Genomic DNA, 21607 nt, shown 5'->3' with positions numbered 1-21607 from the left:
CTTGATGGCGACAGAGGAGAGCAAGATTTGCACCTTGGTGTGCCTTGGACTCCCGTCAGCACGGGTCCCCCTGGCAAGTGGTGCACCCCCTGCTCATGGGTGCCACAGAAGGCAGATTTTGCTCTTTCCTGAGCTGCTGCTGCTGCCCCATTGCAAGATTTCCTCTGCTGTCATCAGCAAAAGCAGCACTATCTGCTAGGAACTTGGAAGTTATAGGCAATTTATAAAATATATAGAATTCTAAATGAATCAAGCTGTCATTCTTATACTTAGAAATATTTTTATTAAATATTTTAAACTTCTCTATGACACAAATAATATTAGTGGCTTTGTGCAACACAGTGGCATGTAAAGTAAAAACAATTGAATGTGCAAGAGAGGACAGCATTAAGTTACCCTTCATATTGGCCACCCAACCAGAATGATTACACATGGAAGAGTCACTTCATGCACAGTGCATCCCCAAGCACAGGGCATAGAAGCCAGTTTCAAACAAGCTGGCTTCAGAACCCAAAAGAGGATAAATTATTTGGCCTGGTGCCCTAATCACTTGCAAATGTCACTTTTTTGCTTCCAGAAGTCAGGCCATCAACTCTTCACAGTGCATTGCATTGTTACACAAATATTTACCTGGAAACAGCACATGGTTATCCTTTCATGAAAATAAAATTAACTCTGCATTCTTAAAAAATATATTTTTTTTTACTTTCCTCACTGACAGGGCATCCTTCCACATTTGAAAAAAAAAATGGTTTTATGATGAATACTTTAAGTTCCCATTAATGGAAGTCTCAGATGTAGCAATAAGGCCAGCATGATCATTTTTTTTCTGACAGCGGTTCCTGATGGCTTTGTAGATGGCAAAGGTAGGGATGGTCAAACTGGGCACTCCAGCGAGGATTACAATAATAGCATACACCCAGGACGGATATTCAGTCTTCTCTGTTTTGGGGAACTCCTCCTGAAAGAGCAAACAACCAAGTTGTAGAAAGTCACCATGTGTGCATGGTCCCAGGAGCAAATACCTGGGACCATGCACACATTCAATAATTCAACAGATCAAAAATGTGATCAGAATGCTGGCTGGCCATAATGGCACAACAGTTTGCCAATTCCACGGCAGCTTTCAGCTCAAGGGTTTCCAGCCTCAGCTCTTTTGGGCTTATTTTTACTTTAAAATGAAGTAAAGAATATGGCGTGAAATCAGTAAGAGCCAGGAAAGAAGACTGGGGGACTGGAACACTTCCTTGGCACAAAGGAATGTGGGCATGGGGGGCCTGACTGGTCCCCAGGGCTTTATGGCCAATCAGCCTTATTGTGGGAAGGCTGAAATCAAAGGGTGAGGGAGGACTGAAACATCAATAAGAGCGAAGTGAGGTTGCAAAAGAGGAGAAAAGAAAGCAGTCCCATTTCCATGTTTTTGTGGCAAGTTTGCTAGAAAACTGTTTCAGATGGAAGATGAATGTAACTGACAATGACTCCTACATTAAAGAAGAATACTTAAAATAATTATAAATAAATATTTTGGTTTACACACTTACATAGCTAGGGTCCCAAACACTGTAGAGCAGTTCTTGGTTGACTTTCACCACAAAATAAAAGATAAAGATAACTAACATAATGAGGGGACTGATGAGTCTCCAGGTAATCTGCCAGAAAATGTTGGGCTTGTGTCCAATCATGAACTCAATATCCTTGTTAAACCTAGAAACAAAAAGCAGGAGGTTCAGGCTTAAAAGCTGGTCAGGATAAAAGAATGCCTGCTCATAAACAGGGAAATCCAAACTACCCCTTACTGTGGTTCCCAGAAATCTGCTAATGTCAGTTTGAGAAGAGAATTGACAAGAATCAGGAGATAGACCTCACTAGTTCAATTTAAGGCACATATCATTGCAAGTCTGGAAAATTATTTTTGGAGATGTACTATCTTGAAGATGTCTGTGAGGCATATGTGAAATAGCTTCAACAAAAAAGAGTCAGTGCAGACGATTTTCCCCAGAACATATTGCAGTATTGCTTCACAATTTTTGATAAGTATCTCAGTACTGCATAAATTAAAGGGAGTGATACAATATTTAAAAAGAACAAAAGCAAATAGAAGTAATGTAATGATTAGATTATAATATAATGTTTGCCTAATTTGGATATCTATAATTTTTCTCAGGCTGAATAATGAAACATTTTTAACTTTACACATTACTAAAAACACCTACATTGTGTTATTTGGATTATTCATGGAACATGCAGCAGTCAGTGGGGCAAAAATATTTCCACAAGAAGAAACAAGCCCTGCATTGAGAGTGGTAATGTCTGCACCATTCCTGAACCAATTTATGGCTTCTACATATAATGCAACACCTTGTGCAAACATTTCTTAAAAAAATAGTTTGGAAGTTTGAGATTTCTGCTTTAGTCCTTTGGTCTGGATTTCCTGCATATCCTATGGGAATAACCCTGAGGGGACTATTCAGTTGGTCCTTCAACTATGAACAACACACTGAATCCACCAGAATCTCAATTACTATGTAAATTTATTTTATCTTTTCATCCCTAACTTCTGAGATCTAGGTGTCTTAAAAGGATATGGAGCCCCATGTCCTGACTGCAGCGTATGTTCAGGTGTAGTTCATGTGTGCCATGGATAACACACATGTTCTCCTTCAAGCAACAGAGAAGTCTTTCTACCAATGACCCTTTCTCAGAGAAAGGTCACAGAAACTCATCAGGAGCAGATAACACCACTTTTGGGTAGCCCTGAAAAGCTTTGTTCTCAAAGAGGGTTACAGTACTGGCCAGGAACATTAAAATTTGGTATGAGGCTTTATCTGAATCAAACACAAAAACACACACCCCCCTTGCCCCCACTTTATGGACTCAACCCATGCTTGCGTCCTGGGAATTATTTTAATTTTCTTGTAAGGATTTCTGAGATCTTAAAGGGAAGGAAAAGTGATCAACATAGCCTTTTCTGTCCTTAACAAATTAAAAGAAGCCTTCTTTCTCAAGGGTACACCATCTAATTTACCTAACTTGATTCGTGTTTCCTCGAGTAGCATAAAAGTATGGGAAAATGGGTCACAAGGGCATTCACCCCACTGCCAGGAGCAGCAGCTGAATCTGGCACAAGTTCAAGTAAAACTTGTGGGTGATTGAATTCCCTGTACTTTATTTCACATTTCTTCTGTATTTATTACAAACATGAAGATGTTGAAACTTGATTTATTACATCTGTAGAAAGTTGAGAGAATAATTACTCGCTGCTACAACTGATAAAGATCTGGATTTATCAGCTAAGAACGTATCTCAGTAGCCTGGATTTGCAAGCTGCTGTAAACCAATATCTGCAGCCTGCCTGGAGATCCCTGTGTTGGACAGCACCATTTAGCACTCCCTGTAAACACTCCTGAGATATAACTCTGTGTTAAACTTTCAGCTCGGTGCCAATGTGCATGCACTTTGCTTCTGCTAACTAAATGCTTAATGCAATTATCCTGAAGAGTTTTTATAAATGTCACCATATTTAAAAGGTAAATTACCTATAGTGGCTCTTACGTAACTGTTGCAAATATCTACATGCCTACTTTAAAAACAAATTATTTGTATCTATATTAATGCACTCCAGGGCTCTTGTTGATGCCTAATATTCTCTTGCAATATCTTAGGGATATCTTTATTTGAACTAGTTGTTAAAGAGCATTGTTTATTATAATACATTAATAATATAATACATATTATAATGTATTATAAAGTATTATAATGTATTAATTTCACATACAAATTCTTAACAAACATTCTTTCTTTTCACTGAGAACTCTTTAAAAGACCTGAAACATATAAATTATGGCTGCATAATTTCATTGATTTCTATAACAGAAATTCTGTGCACAGAGATGCAGGAAGATTGTAGCAATACAACAACAATCGCTTTATCTATTGATATCAAGTAATGGTTAAGCTGTATTTCATACCTGTCTATTCCATAAATGTAGACGACTGAAAACATCTCACAAAATGCAATTATCAGCAGGGGAATAGAGCCAGCATAACCATCAAATAGACTCAGCCAGTAATTACCAGAATTCAGCACAAAAATGAAAGCTATCAAATAACACACCAGACAAACGAGACCTATGGGGAAAAAAACCAAAAACAACAGCACACTTAGGCAAAGAAAGCAAAAGCAAAATGGGAAAGAAAAGTATTTCCCCAGTAGCTGTAAGGCTTAAAAAGTAACTCTTGCAGCCTGAAGGCCACCACTTTTTTTTTTTTTTTTTTAAATAGCACTCTGGAGAGGCTGGCTTCTGTTTGGGTAAAACTCTCCTAACACTACACAGGTGGCAGATGTTGCAAACAAAAAGGGAGAAAGCTGAGGAGAGAAAACAGGTCCTCTTCTTCATAGATGATGGGATAATGTTGCTCTGAGAGAAATCCTGCCTGGGTGAAGGACTCAGGTCCTCCAACTTCCCAATGGAGGAGATAGTGGTCATCATGAGCAGGCTGAAGGGCAAGCCTAAGGGTTAACAGCTGCCTGCAGGCTCAGAAGGAACCTCACATGAGCTGCCCCACTGAGGAACATGAGAAAATCTTCAGTAGATTATCTGGCAGTCTTAAGACCATTCCAGATCAGAAGGTAGAAGCGGACTGGGCTGCTTTTTCAGCACACAAGCTGCTCCCTGGGGAGGGTGGGGAGGTCACTTTTCTCTAAAAATGCACTTACCAGTTATAAGTTCTTTAGGCACTCTGGGGGATATAATCTTGAGATCTTGTAAAGGTACAAGCACCCCTTCCATATTTCCAAACATAGATGACAAACCCAAGCAGAAGAGCATGATGAAGAAGAGAATGGACCACAAAGGTGAGACGGGCATTTTGGTGATAGCTTCAGTGAAGACAATAAAGGCTAGGCCAGTTCCTTCAGCTCCCTGGGGAAGATTTAGGATCATTAACATCACTCAAATTTACACTGGTAGTCACTAGACTTGGCAATTAAATAGCTGCCATGCATTCCTACCATATTTAAGGTATCAATATCTGTTAGGTTGTTAAACTTACATCATTCAGGAAAGTTTCCAGATCACAGGTTTCAAACTTGAGGGTTGCAAAAGTTACTGGATCAGTCCTGTTGCACAGCTGCTGCATTTGTTCAAAGTTATCTTGGGTTACGTTACCTTCTGGCAAATCGAATGCATTCATCAGAGTAAGAATATTTCTGAAAAAGTGAAATGTCAGTAACTTGAAATTATTAATTTGTAAGCATCATCAGGATTCATTTACATCATCAAACAAGTTATTAAGAGTACAATATCAAGATCAGATTTGAAGTTGGAAAGTCCAGATGTGCATCTACAATTTTCTTTCTTCCAAGGTGAATATAACACCGTCTTTCATGGCAATAGATGACTCTAAATGGATGGACACTCTAGGAACCCATGCAGAATTTAGGCGCCTGTGTTAGCACTGCAGACTAAACAGCAGTCCCCAGAGTGGGTGGCTTATGGGAATGTCTGAGCTGTCTGCAGCTGTGAATCATGCAGTTTCACAGTTGACTGTGGAGGAACTAGACTGGAAACCACAGAGTCTGACTGCCCTGGTAAAATGAGGCACCTCTGAGGAGACCTAAGCTTTTGAGCTCTCCAGGAGGAAACCTAAACATGGAGCTAACACAGGAACCAGGGAATATTACATTCATGCCATACGTCAGCATGGAGAATAATGTAAAATATAGTTGCTTATGCAACATTTATGTAGGAAATAAGGTGACTTAAACAATTATCATTTTCTATGGGATTTGTTCCACAAGATTTCGTATTTTTATAAGTAATGAGTGGTTCTGATGCCATGTGAGTCAAGAGCTGCAATTATTCAGAAATGATAAATCCATTGTCAGCAGGATAACAGAGCTGCCTCAGCCAAACAAACACCTGCGTATTCTGTGTTTTTGGTTTTTTTCCCAATAACTCACTTGTCAAAGCAGTCATCATATCTTGCTGTGGCTCTGAATCCAATGATGGAGTATATGACAGTGGCGGCGTAGATGGATGTGAAACCATTGATCACTGAAACTATCAAAGCATCTTTCTCACAGTTGTTGCTGCAATTCAAAGAGAAGAAACAATGGATGTCAATCACGTTCCTAAAATAAATAGTAAAACTGGCTACCAAGACTAAGCAAAAAGTAGTCAAGGATGCATAGGTACATCAGTGAACCCTCTAAAAGTACACAAGTAGTGCTGTTAGATTTCGTAAATTAAAACTTGGTGCCTTAAGCAATTTAATAGCTATGGGTTTGGGGGTTTTTTGGTGTTTTTTTTTTCCCTTTCAAATAATCCTGTTCATAAGGAATAATTGTCCAAGCTGTTTTCATGTTCGGTTCATGGGAAGCAAAGGATGAAGGGCAGAAGAGTCCCCTCCTTTTCAGGCTTGTCATGGATGTGTGCAGAAACATGTTGCCATGGGCTGTGCCTTCACTGCTGGTGTATTGTGTTACAAGGTGAAAGGTTTGGGCTTGAACTCAAATACTCAGACACGAAAAGTGAGCACAAGTTCACTTTTCATAGCACTTAGGTATGGTGAAATTGCAGTAGCCAAGAGCACTTGGGAATAGTTTTGTTTGATTGTTGAACAAAAGACGGTTCCAAATATTCCCAAGTTTTGGAAGAACAATGTAATGTTATGCTGAAAGGTTGGGACAGAAAAATTCTTTGTAGAAACACCTCTGTTGCAGGCACTTCTTGCCAGTGTCCTGTGCTAAATTAAGAATTTGCAGAGCCAGAAACAGACTTTCATCCAAGGGACAAGATAAAATATCAATATTAAGTTAGTTAATCATTGTAAGAGAAGGCTGTAAAACTGTAGATAATTCATTTGTCCTGGGCAAGAGAGGGGTATTGAGAAAAACTTGATGTTGTCATATTTAATTTTCTGAACATGTTCAAGAGGAGAGACAAGCTTGTCCAACCAAGACCTATCACATTGTGTCCTTTCCCCATTTATAGCATTGCAAATAGGCATCTGCTGGATGTTGGGCATTGAATGGAAATTTCTTGCTGTAGTCTTGTGTCAGTTTTTGCAGTGTAACATGAGATTCTCAATGACAGGCTTGAAAAACACTTCTTCCTTTTAAAGAAAGTCAGGTGCTCAAGCTCCTTCTCATTATGAGTTAGTGAATCCTTGACAGCATTGAAACCTTATTGTATTTTCTGATGTTTTTGTACTCCCAAACCATCCAGGGGCAGACTCACTGACACCCGGTTCAGCTGGTGCTGGATTGCAGGTGGCCCAACACCTCAGTGTAACACTGTGGAATTTGCATGGGGATTTTTTATTTATTCCTTGGGAGTTTGGTGACTTCGTACAGTTCCCTCCTTAAGTCATGAATCATTGAGCATTGAATGAACATGGCCTGAATGCAACTGCCCCATGTGCTGGAAAACCCAGAGGACACTGCTCCTTTTCTTTGTGTCTTCTGGAAAGGTGCATGCTCCCAGTTCTGACCCCATGGCCGTGGGACATTGGCTTGGACCTTAAGCAGGGCTTGACACCTCACACTGAGACTTGCAGGCACCAAAAATTCCAGGTGATCTTTTCAAAAACACCTGAAATCAAGAGTGGTAGCAAGGAACTTCCTCAGTGACTGAAATGCTGCTGTGGTGTAATTGAATCCAAGCCAAAGCTGAAACACACATTTCTGAATGCATGACCAAACCACATATCCAAAACTTAATTCAGAGATGTTTATCAAAAATATTACATTTAGCGAATGCCAGACAGTTTTCCTTTCAGGAGTTCTGAAGGGATGGCAAGCACCAAGAGGCATTGGTGGTTGCTGCAATATTTTATGAGGGAGAGTGTAGAATATAGCACTGCATCATAATTTGCAGACTGGGACAGTCTCTGGACGATGGGATTTTTCACTTCCTGGCCCCAAAGCACACTATAAAGGAATTGAATTTAAATTTCAAGATTAGATATATCTCTTCATTGCAAAGCTAAAATTTTGAGCCTTGTTCTGTTAATTTATTTGAAGTATGTTCTTTGCCACCTGCTCTGAGACCAAAGACATCACCATGCACCGAGCACTCCCACAGAGGAAACTCCTGCTCATCAGCTGCTGCTGGGCAGCAAGTCTCCTTCTTCCTATCCTGCATCATCACATCTTTCTCTACAAAATCAGCCAGAGCAGGGACCTGAAATCTTGGTTTGGGAGAGCTAGGAGCAGTCAGAGGGGATGCACCTTACATGTCTGAGGGGAGGCTGTCCCAGTCCCAAGTAGCACAGCAGTAGGGCAAAATAGAGATGTTTCATTTGAAACAATGAAATATTCATATAAAATCTGGGTTTTGCCCGGCTACTTACTGAACAGAGTTGTAACTGGAGAATGAAATGAGGCCTCCAAAGGCCAGGGAGAAGGAGTAAAACACCTGAGCTCCTGCATCCAGCCATGTCACTGGGTTCGCCAGCTCACTAACCTGAGGCATCAGAGACACAGCTTTAAGCACATCCAACATTGCTATTTAAATGAGTATACGAGTTTTAAAACAACAATTAAAACAAGAACATTAACCATGCAAGAGTCACTGTTCTTGAAGAAATTCAACAAATAGGTCAAAATTTTTTGTCAAACTTACAATTTTTTTATAAAAGGAAACCTATCTGAAGTTTTTATGTAAATATTTTGAAAATTGATTAAAAAGGTGTTTATTACTTAGCATTCATAACGATCATTCAGAGATCTGCTTATGGAAAATGATCCCTCTTTTAATTTTGTTTAAATGCTGTTATATAACTAACCATTGTCTTAGAGTTTTTTGTTTATATGGCAATTAGGTGGGTTCTACTTCCAAATACGTGATTTATGCTTCAAATTTAAGCTGGTTCTTAGGTAGATTACAGGAAAATAAACCAAGCCAAATAAATGACAACCCCACTGCTCTGTGATGATCATTCATTACAACAGTTTTTGATAGAGGATGGAGAGAGAGAGAGAGAGAAAGTATTTGTGTACATGTATACTCTTTATATCCAATGCAGAACATTCAGCTCACAGAATCAAGGTTTTTTAGGGTGCCTGAGGGATAGTTAGAAAAGCACCAGTGGGGAGAGCTAATTTTCAATCAGTTGTGAATTACAGAGGACTACACCATGTTTCACCGAGCCCTGACCCACGCAGTGGCTTACATTAGGGGTGAAGAGATACACAATTCCGTTGGTTGATCCTTTCAGCGTCAAGCCGCGGATCAGGAAAATGGTAAGCACCAAGTACGGGAGAGTTGATGTCACATAGACAGCCTGCACCAAAAAAAATAAATAAACCATTCCAATGAAACAAAACACTTGAATTATTTTTTATAAGTGAAGAAAATAGGGAAATTATCAAGGTTTGCTCATTAACAATAATGGCAAATTTCGAGTCACAATTAGCATACTACAGTAATAAATGTTCAATGAAATAGTATTTGTGGTACATTTGGATAATAAATACTTTTTTAGCAATAGTTTTATTTAAGAGAAATTGTCATTGTTGAAATTCAACTCAGATCATTCAAAAGCAGTATCAAAAATAATGTACACCCTGAGACCAGACTGATGCAAGGATGGACTCTCAGGACTTTGTTGGGAAGAAGAATGTTGGTCACTCTTTTGTAGAGATAATATTTAGGACTTGCACAAACCCAAATAAATCTGTATAGGTATGTTTTGAGGAGAACAGCAATAATAAAAAGAGAGTCCCTTAATCTTGCATTAAAGATTAATATTAGTGTTAAAGTGATAATACCTAAAAATGTGTTACTAGGACCTGTAAGGACAAGGAAGACTTACTAAAAGTTGGTAACAAAATTCTCCACATAAATTAAATCAAGTCAGATTTCATTTCATTCACCTGCATTCTTCAAAAAGCAGTCCTAGTTATGAGACAAAATTTTGGACATGCTTTCACTCAAGAACCAGACAGCTTCTACAGAATTATTAATTCTGTATAAATAAGGGATCACAACAGCATGATTAATATAATCTCATTAGAAGTTCCCCCAAGACAGAGTACCTTTCCTGTTGTTTCAATGCCTCTGATTGTGCACACGTACAGCACACCCCATGCACATGTTAAACACAGCAATAGCCACCACTGGATACTGCCAGAATCCTCAATGGAGGTGGAGATGTTCAGTGTCTCTCTGTACCAGAAGTAATCTACAGGAGAGCTCTTGGAACATTCTTCGACATAATCTGTAACCAGAAAATGGTTGTCATTCTGTATGTCTTTTATTTACCTGGAAAAAAGGAAGCTAAATAATTAATATCGGTGTTTTAAATTGTTCCACTTAATGCCAATGGATTTGTTGTTGGCAAATTTTCAGATTTTTGGAGGCTAGTTTCATGACAAAAGGAGAGATTTAAAAGACAGATGTTTAACAGGTATGTTAATACAGTGGCTCTTCCCCTCCTACACCTCCTTCAGCAATATTTTTTCTTCTGTTCTGTGGGGCAGTGTTCAAGGTTTTGTCAGCTCAGGTTGAATCCCCAGCTCCCTGCACTGTGCTGGCCTGTGCAATATTCAGCCCTGGCCTGCCCTTGTATGAGGCTTTCCATGCTCCTTCTGGGAGGAGAGGGGCAGAGCACTCTGAGCAGCTGTGCACAGACCCAGCAGAAAAGCCTGCTTCACACAGTGTCATGCAGGGCTGGCTGTGGAGAGCAAAGTTCCTGTCACCAAGCGGTCTCCAAGGAGATGTAGATTTGTCATACTGAGAGGTGCAGGTGTTTCAAATGGATTATGTTATTTTTTCTTTTCCTTTTCAATGTGCTAATGGAGGGCTGTTGAAGAGATGGATGAAAGTCATTGCTTAAATCTGGAAAATGTTAATGTTTATACTAGATCTGCACTTAGTGGATATTCTGTATATGAACACATCTGTCAAAATCTACCACGAGGTTCTATAAAAGAAACCAAAATTTGCCTCAAAGATTAAGTGCTGGCCACATTTTATTTAATGTGAATTTGTACACAACACAAGTATCAGATAGTGCAATGTGCCTGACAGGACTGCCATGCCTTACTGCTATTTCACAGAAAGGCTCATTTAGGGTAACTGTTAGAAACAGAAATCTGTGCTGTGCAACAAAATAGATTATTTTATAAAATATACCTGTTCTGTTGTCATTGAGAGGACAGTTATTCCATGGCAGGGGTTCTTGGAAGGAGTTGAAGAAATACCACATCACCCAGGCAATAATAGTATTATAATATAAGCCCACCAGGAAAGACACAAACAATGATGCTATGCCTGAAAAAAAAAAAAAATCAGAACACTGTGTAAATTGCAACACTCTTGTCTTCAAGATATATCAAAGTACATGGTATCAAACTCAACCTTTCCCTCCTCATTTTGGATGGAAAAAATCTGCTACATTTTGGATGTAGATTTATCACTGTGAATTTGTTGTCTCAAGGTTGGACCAGTGAGTCCTACATAGTTTTACATCCTAAAAACTCTTTGAGACTGAAGGTGATGCCCACTTAGAAGCCAACTAATTCCCTACAGACACCAACAATCCTGTTCACAGCCTTGACAGCTGATATCCAGGGAGTTTGGGATGCTGGACACGTGTAAAGCTCAACTGACTTGGGATTTTGGTTAAATGAGACTGAAATATCTCCTTCTTCCACAATGTCCCTGCAAAGTCAGCAGAGGTGTTGTTCAGGATGGATGGCTGCCAGGAGGCACAGTCTGTGACCAGGTACAGAATTCACGCTGGTATCTCTCTTCCTCTGCCTGTTCCCAAGTAATCAACCTCTGATGACTTCTCTGGCAGACAGTAAATGCTAATCATTAGCTCCTGAGAGCTCCTACGTTCTAAAGAATCTTGAAAAATTCCAGATGCAATGAACAATTATCTTTCGTAACTGATTTACAAATGCAGTGGATGCCAAAGCCGTCCTGTTTCTTCCCTTTCAAGTGTGTGGTTGAGGTTGGAAGGGATCTCTGCAGGTCACCTGGTCCCACCCCCTGCTCCAGCCTGGCCACCCAGAGTTGCTTGTCCAGGACCATGTCCAGGAAGGGTTTGAGTATCTCTGAGGCTGGAGACGCCAGAGCCTCCCTGGGCACTCTCACCATGTTTCCTGATGTTCAGAGGCACCTCCTGTGTTTCCTGTGTAAGGAGCAGCTGTGGAGATTTTTATGTTGTGTGCATAATGCTGCTTTTACAACATTTTCAAATGGACTGTTCGAATACTCAGAAGTTTGTTACAGTGGTGAAGAAGTATTTTCTGCAGAATACTGTTTCTATGGCTTATGGAATGTCAACTCTCAGATGCAAAAAAATAAAATTAGGTGGAGCTGAAGTCTATCAGATAAAGATCCAACTAATTATCCACAGAACAGTTACAGAACAATTTTTGGCACACCTAAAGATTTATCCTAATGGTAAAAACAGCCAGTATGGATAATACAGGAAATATCTCTGAGGCTGAAATTTATCTCAGATTGGAGAAAGGTTTTAACAGGACCCAGGGTACTTGGGAATGTGAACACAAAATTGTCATTGTGCTTTAGCATGATTAGTTTGACCTATCAATGGAGAGTTAGGAAGAGAGGAAAATTAATAGATCCTGAAATCTCGTATGGCACACAAGAATAAAACCCAGTAGATTTGGTTTTTAGATCATCAGTTGAGAGACTTGTGCTTTCTCAAGTGGCTTTTTGACTTACCAACTCCTTTCAGGGTAGGGTGGATAGAACTCCATACACCCACACTGCCTTTCCTCAGCCTTTGACCAATGGCAAACTCAAGATGAAGCAGGGGGATGCCCTCCAGGACTAGCAAAATCAGGAAAGGGATCATGAAGGCTCCTGGAATAGATAAGAAAAATAACGATTCCAATCAGTGAAGTACTAAAACAAAACAAAACCATTAGTTTTGTGAGACATTGACATGGCAAGCAACCTGTAAGCATCTTTGTGGAAACCCTTCCCTGTTTTCTGAGCAATGCTTTTCCTGATTGACCAGGCAGGCCACTCAGTTACATTTGTAGTTTCAGGCAGGAATTCTTATTCTTCCCAAGTGACACACAGAAATTATACTCTCAGGGTTAAAATTTGAAAAAGCCACCTTTGTATTACAAGTGGAGGAAAGGCAGCTACTCTCCTGGAATGACTTCCTTTTTTTTTTTTTTCCTGTGAAAAATTATGGTTTTATAGCTGTGACTCATGCAAAGTATATGAAACAGTTGAATGAACTAAGCAAAGTACCCCTAAATATTTGGCAGGAGCCTTGGGCTGTCTGCCTGAAACAACAATAAGTTCTTGGCATCTGTGTTCAAAAATGTTCTTGTTTGATTAGAAGACATCTGAAGTACAGGGTTCAAACCCTGTTAATGACGATAAAGTTGGTTAGTACAGGACAAATATTCTTAACTAATTTTTTTCCTGAACAAGGTGTACCTTGGATATGGGAGGTAACACAGAACACAACACTGCACTGTAAAAGTGCAGAGTCAAATGCTTGAATATTGCTACATGTTAGAATTATGGTTATCTGTCATTACAAAATGGCTTTATCTTCCTAATCTAAATAGGAGCAATTAATCTGAAAGCAATGAAAAGAATGCAGACCAGAATGCTAAGAGTTCAGTTCTGGGTATTTACTGACTTTCTCTTCATGTGTGCAATGAAAATCAGATAGCAAGTGAAAGAGGAAATCTGAAGAATGAAAACCATTTCAGAAACTGAAATTTACTTCCTGGGAATTCCAAGCAATCAAGAAAGCTGACGAGCTGTAAGCACACACCACACCTTTTTAGTTTTTTTCCTTTCTTCTTTTTGTGTGTGTGCAAAGACAATCATGGGACCCCCTTTATCTGACTGCTCTGTCATAGATATGTTGTACTTAAAGACTTCTTCCACAGCATCTTAATAAAGGGAACTCTGTAAGCATCTGGAGGAAATCCCCTGAGGCTGGTAGAACACTTTGCCATGTCCACCACAGAAGATGGTTCAACTCTGAGAGTCCTGCAGCAAACTTTACACACTGTGCTGTTGACAGGGAGAGCTGTGGTGTTGGGACTGTGCTGCTGCTGAATCTTCCTGTCTTGGAGGGAAAGCCATGACTGCCCAGACTGCTAGAACTGTGTGAGTGGAGGTGAACTGTGCACTTTAGATTAGTGAGAAAAAATGGATCCTAAATCAGAATATCAGTCTGCCTGCTGTCTGCAGAAAGCAAAAGGTTCAGACTACCTTTGAATGCTTTCTAAAGCTGATCAGAAACAGCCTGATCTTCTCCTCCTTCTGCCAACAGAGATGATAGCTATCAAAAAGATTTTTCTTTGACAGGTATGATAAGGAGCAATTGGTCATAGTTTCAAAAGAGTATAAGGGTTGTACATTTCCTTCTTCAATAAGATCTTTGACCAAGGACATAATTTCCAATCAATTCCTCAAGTGATCTTGCTCTGACCTGACCAAAAAAGGTGGTGTCTCCATTAGGAGCACCTCAGCTGAACTTACTGCCACTCCATGCTTAAGTATCAAGGCGTGATCTAAAGTCACTGCAAGCTGAGTTTCAAAGGGTGACAAGGACTTATCCTCCGTGCAAATGGGGAGTGTTTGGATCAGGTAGCTGTGCAGATCCATCTTCTGAACTTAACTGTTACCATTGCTCAAGAAGGGCTTTATCAGAGAGAATTGAGAGTGTGGTGTAGCAGAGACCCATGTGGCATCTGAAAGAGCAGGCAACAAGAAAAGGTCCAGATGAGGCAAACACAAACTCTGCAGGGTCAGGTTTCAGACTCTTATGAGGTGTCTTGCTTGAGGCAGAGAGAATAGTCTGGTATTTAAAACTGCTGGTATAAACACAATGATTGTGTCCTCTGCTCTTACCCTCATGAGAGCTCCTGGTCAGTGTGACACAAAGGAAACTGTGTCAGGCTGACCTGGGGCTGCAGCACAGGGCACACTTATGGCTGCTTGCACTTCCATGCACTGGTAAGTAATTCTGTCTTTGTGAAAGGCCAGACTCCACGTGTGGAAGTTGTGCTACTGAGCCTCCCTTCAGGAGGGGGAGGATGGGTTCTCTTCCATGAGGAAAGGAAGCCATCAGGATGTAAGGGCATGGAATGCAAGAGTGAGGGAGCTCTCATTGCATACACTGCAAAAATCTTGCTTACTATGAAAACAAAAGTAAAACAGTTATGAGAAGTGTTATTCACAGAAAGAGGGTGGAGAATCAGCAGAAAACAAACTATATGAAGCCAAATTTGCATGCGCTGCATGTCTTATCAGATGAACAGGGGCCCTTACGTGCACACCACTGCATGTTCCAGCACAGCTAAGGAAGTCCATAAAGGGAAAATGGGACAAGCCTTTAGAAACTGAAAGGACAGACAGTCAGTTCTCTGCAGTGACTGAGTCTGACACAGTTTCATTTAGTCCCAGAACTTCTGCCAGCATGGGCAAAACCTTTGCACTGTCAGCAGTGATGCCAGGCACAGGTGGATGAAGAGTCCATTGCCATTTCAGGTGGCAATCAACAAAGCATGGAGAGAGGGCTGCCCTGTTGTATCTGACAGTAGTAGCTCCTGCAGTCAGTAAATTTGTAGAAGTCCCTGGAGTGGTGGGAAACAGAGAAAAGAACCTTGTTTTGGAAGAAATTCTAGGTACTCAAAAATTGGAATAAGCCCTATATGTTTCACAGGTTTATGACATGAAAATACAGTCAGAAAGACCTGAGTCAGGAATTGCCTGCTTTAGCACTGACACCATGTGTAACAATATCTCAGCTAAGACCACAATGCTAAATTTGAATCTGCAACTAGGGCAGCTCACTTTCCTCAAAACTCGGGTGGATCATCATAGTTCACTCTTTCCTGGCATGACAAAACAGTCACTTTTCTCCAAAGTGAGGCAGCAGCAGCCTGAGGCTCCTAGATCTACCACAGAGCTGCTCCACACTAATGCAAGGCTGTTCTTGCGAGGACTAAAGGTCTCCTGAGAAGGGATGTAGCTGAGATGGGAGAAGTGAGGATGAAAATAAATGAGATACTCTTCTCCTTGGAGATGATGTCCACGTAATCCTTTTCCTGAAGACACAGACTGACACAGAGAAACAGAGAAAAGTTGGAAGTTTAACAAACGTCTCTACAAATAAATAATAATGTGTCCTTCAGTCTTTGACTAACAAAAAGTATGTCTCAGTTTTTCTTCCGGCTTTCCTCTGAAATGTTTTCAGTTTGCCACTCTACATTTTTACAGTAGTAACTACATTTTAATGCAAGCAAAATGAACCACACTGATTTTAAAAATTGGTAACTTTTTGGTAAGAAGGATTTTTGTGTATGGCTAAATTATATGCTGTATAGAAGTCTGAGAATACCATGTTTTCAGAGCTACCTTTGGCAACTGGATTCAATAAAAATATCTTTTCTGGTGCACTAATCACTCTTCAGTGATTAGTCATTCACCCTGATGTGTGGCACGTGCCACAAAGGACTCAGCATTTTGAACAGCATTTTATGTATTTGAAACTACCAATATTTAGCTGTAGGAATATTGTTGTATTTTCAAGAGAAATAAATTTATAGCTTTCAATGATATATGACACTTCTTTTCTCTTTCTTGGGTTCTTTGGTTTCCAGGGTTCAATTCTAGCAGCCAGCTCAGAAATCCATCTCTGCTGTATTTTCCCTTTCTCTCAATTTCTCCCCAACCTTTCTGAAAGAAGCTACAATGGAAAAATAATAATTTGGCTGGGCAAAGCTGCCATATAGGATCATAGAGTCATTATGGTTGGAAAAGACCTCTAAGATCTTGGAGTCCAAGCACTAACCACAGTGCTCACCACTACACCCTGTCCCCAGGTGCCACACCCACACACCTTTAGAACACTTTCAGCTTCACATGGGACACAAAAAAATAAACAAATACTTTTTAAGCTGCCATGATTTTATGATCCTAACAAATGAACCAATGATCTGAAAACAGACAGTGTATATATGTACACAAACAATGATTGATATTCTAGTCTGAAAACCTTACAGCTGAGCTATTAGATTCTCATCCTGTCTCAATGCTGTATTTTAAAACAAATAATATTTGGTTTGAACATCTGCATAGATGTCATTTCCTCTCTAATCTAAGAGCTGCTTATGTCAAATTTTAAAAAATCATTATTACTTGCACACAGTTCATCACAAAGGGAAGGCAGGCAGACTTCAGATGGACATGTTTTACTACACCAACATATTCTTAGACCTCAACTATAGCAACATGTTATTTCATCAATTGCTAAGTGAGGAATTGCTGACATCATTACTGTCCCTTCTTTCAGTGTGCCACGCAGAGAGAGAAAAAAGTTCTCCCTCATGCAGTGGCAAGGTTTCCATATGCGAGCTGTAGAGTTAGAGACGTTTTTTAAATCAATGGTTTAAACATTAAATATGCCTCCTCTTTTTTATAATGGTCATCAGGTATAAAATGAAAATGTTTAACAGTTGATTAAATGACATGTTGCTCAATAAAGATTAAACAAAAGCTATGAGCAATGTCAGAGACAGCTATCAAATGAAGGGAAATTTCAATCTCATTAAGCTGCTGACATCACTGAGGCAAACACCACACCTTTTACACTGTGTGCGTATTGAACTCTATTTCGCCTTTGGTAATGATGGATTTGACAACTTTTAAGACATTAAAGGATAAAATGTGCTTTGCTCTAGTAAATTTCACTGGAGTAAATATTCCATTTTAAAAAATATAAACTCATTATCTATGACAACAAAAGTAAGTAAATTATGTAACCAACAATTTATTTTTGTTTATTTGGGTATCTCAGTGTGAAAACACTGTCACAGTGCTGTGCTTAGGAAGAAACAGGTCTTAAATAATTCCAGATTTAAGTTCAACATCTGAAAATAAGCATTACTTATAACCTCAGTGTTCCTAACTACCTTCACTGCAGACAATTTGCAGAGAAAAAAATCCACCTTTTTGAAGTCCAAGTACCACACAAGGGTCAATTTTACACCTTACTGTAATCCATTTATGTTTGATAAAGGATGTAACATGTACAACCACTGGCTCACAAAGCAGGTGGACATCCAGCCTCATTCAGGACTGCCCTTGGCTGAAATACTCTCCACACCATTGCTACCAGACCTCACCCATCCAAAATGATCCAAACATTCATCCATATAACTCATAGTCAAAAAGAAAGAAGTTAAGATAGCAAAAACAATCTTTAGAAATTAGAAATAATTTTCAGGAGACAGTCTATGTAACCTTGATTCTGCACATACCTAATATCTGATATGTGGTCACACAGGACTTTTTCACATCCGCTGCAGATATTTCCTGCACAAAATATAGCTGGTTGGTTTGTTTTTGTATTTTTTTTCTAATTTAATCTCTTAATTGGCAACTATAATCCACCAGTTTTAGGACTCTAAAATAATCACTCCAGTAACAATCCAAGGAGGAACATAATCCCTGTTTCCAGTGGGAGAGCAGGAACACGGATTCCTGCTGCTCTGCACTCCGGATTGTGGAGACATATCTTGAATACACAAAATATGAGGACAAACACCAACCAGGATAACGCTGGGGCAGAATCGAGTTTCCTCAGTGAACTCATGTTTGCCTTCTAGTGGATAATTTGGAAAAATGTGCATAATGTTACAGTTTTACCCTGCTCTGTTATAGAGGAACATCTGTGTCGCTGAGTGGACCATACAAATCCAAAGATGAATGAATCATCTTGGCCACCATGTTGAGGGGCAAAGACTAAGGCAAAGCTTGCCCAAAAATGCCTAGAAATAACATTTCCAACTGCATGTAGATGAAGCTGGTTAGAGGGAGCACAACTGAAGCTGGATGCCACACACAGTGACTACCACAAGCATCCTATTCTGGAGGCAGTGGTTTTATAGTGTCAGGGAGTTTCCTTCAGCAATGTGACAGCTGCAATCCCAGATGTTGCAGTGCTGCCTCTACTGGGAGCTTGGTATGCTGTGAACATGAATGGGAATTAGAGATGCAGGAGCCACAAAACCTCATGAGGCAGAAATTATCTCAACACCAAAATATCTTCAGAAATACGAACTTTGAGATCTGTTTTTACAATACAAATAAACACCTGTTCAAATTCAAAGGCATTTATCCAAAAAACAGGCAGTTTTGGGGTTTTTTTTTATGATTTAAGGGAGAAGTTCGAGAACAGAAATAATGTAATGTAATGTAATGTAATGGGAGAAGGACAGTGGTGGCAAGAGCTGGATTTAGACCTACCATGGGAGGCTGAGGTGCATTGTACAGCAGAGGAGGAGGAGGAGGAGGAGGAGGAGGAGGAGGGATTGCACAGAAGCTCTCCATCCTTATGTGTGATGAAATTAGGGAATCCTTTCTAAGAAGTCACAGGAAGGCATTACTTGTGTTCTTTGATATGTGTCACGGCATTTGGTGCTGTGCAGAAGAATATTAGAGAAGGTAGCAAGTCTAGCTAGAAGGACACTGTGTATTAGCTTATAATTCCTTTGCTGTGTGCTCCCTTTCAAATTTTGCCTAAAATTTGAGTGAGTCCCAGGGGAAAAAGAACCCAGGGCTAACTGCTGTCAGTATTCCTGACAGTGTTTCCTGAGAAAGAACAACTTACAGGATGATGAGAAAGAAAGTTAATTGCTGCCAGAGGTCTGACACACACACACAAGCAATTAATAAATCTTCACAGACATCAGTGATAAAACCATGATCTGTACCAAGTTCTTTGCATTTTTTGGGTGCTTGCTTTTCAGCTGCATTTCATGTGAGTAGAACACAGGGACCAAAAAGACCAAAAAGCAAGGAAGTGCCTATAAATGTATCCTGGAAAACAGGGCATGTCCACTTTCTAAAACTAAGTTTAAAAACCTGAGAAGACAATGAGTGCCATCAGTTCTGGAGAGATATATCCACTTTTTTCAAATTAAAAATGTCAAATATAGAAACACTTCTGATTGTGTGTGTGCTGTAACTTTTTTGCTGCAAGATGACTCTGCTGCAAATGACCTCCAGTTTGCACTGCAAACTTTAAATATCAGCCCACGTTAGAGAAATCTTAATAATAAAAGCATCTCTTCTTGCACCTGTTGTTGCACGTGTTGTTACATGTCCTGAGTCTGTGTGAGCAACTCCCCACAGAGCCCTCAGTTGTCCCTACTCTAACAAGGAAAGCAATTTTTAAATATCTCACCATGTACACGTAAAACAATATTAATTTGAAATACTGTTCCTTAAGCCAAAATTTTTCTTTCAAAACCAAATATTACAAAGGAACAAATACATTTTACACATATCCCAGAGAGAAAAATGACAATAACCAGATAGCAGACAAAAGAGTCAGCAAGAAAATGCAAAATGTATGTTGTTGTATAATATTTAAGCAATGGTTCAGCTCAAAGTTACCTTTCAAAACAAACAGCAACAGAGAACAAAATTTCTAACATGGTAATTTAGTCCTTACCTAAACCTTAAGGAGTTCCAGTAAATTATACAGTAAATAATATATGCTTGGATTTTAAATTACTTAACACCAACTGCTAAAGAAATATTTTTAATATTAACTTCATTCATGCTGTTAATACTAGCACAAAGTATACAAACACTGACTCTATAGGTGATACAGGGATCAGTCCAAGCCCAATGAAAAACCTATTATAAAAAGATCATTTGGTATCATGAGCAGAATCATAGTCCCAAGTAGTTTATTAATAGTTTAGATACATGCTATATATATGTATGTATGGAAAGCAACATTGGGTTTAGATTGAGAAACTAAACTATGTACATGGCAGTGGAAGATTCACTTGTTCAGTCCATGTCCTGAAATAAAAACAGACCCTTCCTTTTCTTCCATCAGTAGTGGAAGAAAGAGACTTCAGTGTGTGATCATGACCTGTGAAATTACCTTCTCCCTTATGCAGTTCTTCTAGAGAGACCATCACTGTTCTCACAGGACCTGAACAGTTCTAAACATATTCCATTATTTGCTTACCAAAAGAGAGATTACACCTGGTTTATACCCAAAGTTAGTTAAGATGTGTTAAAGACATACCTCCTCCATGGCTCTGACAGAGATACGGGAACCTCCAGACATTTCCTAAGCCCACACAAAACCCTACACACGTCAGCATATACTGTGCCTTGTTGTCCCATTTTGGTCTGGAGTCTGCCTCTTCTTTCTCAAGGACCTCAAGTTCAGCATGGGAAGGTATCCTGTCCTCCAGGCCAGGATTGGGCAGCTTCAGCTTTACCATGTTTTAAATTTCCTGCCTGAAAATGCTGCCAGTGAGGGATAATGAGAAAGGCAGCTTGTCAGAACCCTGCTCAAAAAGAGAGCATCTATTTGCTGTCTTCAGCTATATATACTGAACCTTTGGCACTGGACTTGTAAGTGCAGGCTTGTGGTAAAAAGAAGCGTCAGCAAATCATTCAATTGACCAAGTCAGCTCTGACACTTATTAATGCTTTATCTGCCAAGGTTTTATGGAACAGTCTGTTCGTCCAGTAGAATACATTGATTTCAGCTAATGTAATTCAGGAGATAATTTGGCTATAAACCCTAATCACCTATAAGGATATGTAACACC

General features: G+C 39.6%; 1 protein-coding gene across 1 annotated transcript; it reads right to left on the bottom strand.

Moving 5' to 3' along the window:
- Positions 1-721: 721 nt before the first annotated feature.
- On the bottom strand, positions 722-21304 carry SLC6A19 (solute carrier family 6 member 19). Its single transcript, XM_041408088.1, has 12 exons — positions 21073-21304; positions 12705-12845; positions 11142-11279; positions 10043-10224; positions 9178-9288; positions 8356-8468; positions 5963-6091; positions 5053-5209; positions 4718-4922; positions 3969-4128; positions 1542-1704; positions 722-961 (listed from the first exon to the last, which is right to left on the bottom strand). The coding sequence occupies exons 1-12, from the start codon at positions 21272-21274 to the stop codon at positions 755-757; spliced, it is 1908 nt and encodes a 635-aa protein (XP_041264022.1). The 5' UTR covers positions 21275-21304; the 3' UTR covers positions 722-754.
- Between the last annotated feature and the right edge of the window lie 303 nt (positions 21305-21607).

Source organism: Onychostruthus taczanowskii, unplaced genomic scaffold, assembly GCF_017590055.1.
Source record: "Onychostruthus taczanowskii isolate IOZ18803 unplaced genomic scaffold, ASM1759005v1 scaffold29, whole genome shotgun sequence".
In the NCBI taxonomy this organism is placed as follows: domain Eukaryota; kingdom Metazoa; phylum Chordata; class Aves; order Passeriformes; family Passeridae; genus Onychostruthus; species Onychostruthus taczanowskii.
The sequence above is the reverse complement of the archived record's forward strand: the minus strand, read 5'-3'. Positions and strand labels throughout refer to the sequence as shown.

What these genes read in the sequence shown, in the direction of transcription:
- SLC6A19 (XM_041408088.1), bottom strand. Translation starts at nt 21,274, where the DNA reads ATGGTAAAGCTGAAGCTGCCCAATCCTGGCCTGGAGGACAGGATACCT. An exon ending in TGTATCTCTTCACCCCTAAT is followed by an intron (nt 8,469 to 9,177) that starts GTAAGCCACTGC and finishes CTGATGCCTCAG; the next exon opens with GTTAGTGAGCTGGCGAACCC. An exon ending in TGGAAACTTTCCTGAATGAT is followed by an intron (nt 4,923 to 5,052) that starts GTAAGTTTAACA and finishes AATCTTCCCCAG; the next exon opens with GGAGCTGAAGGAACTGGCCT.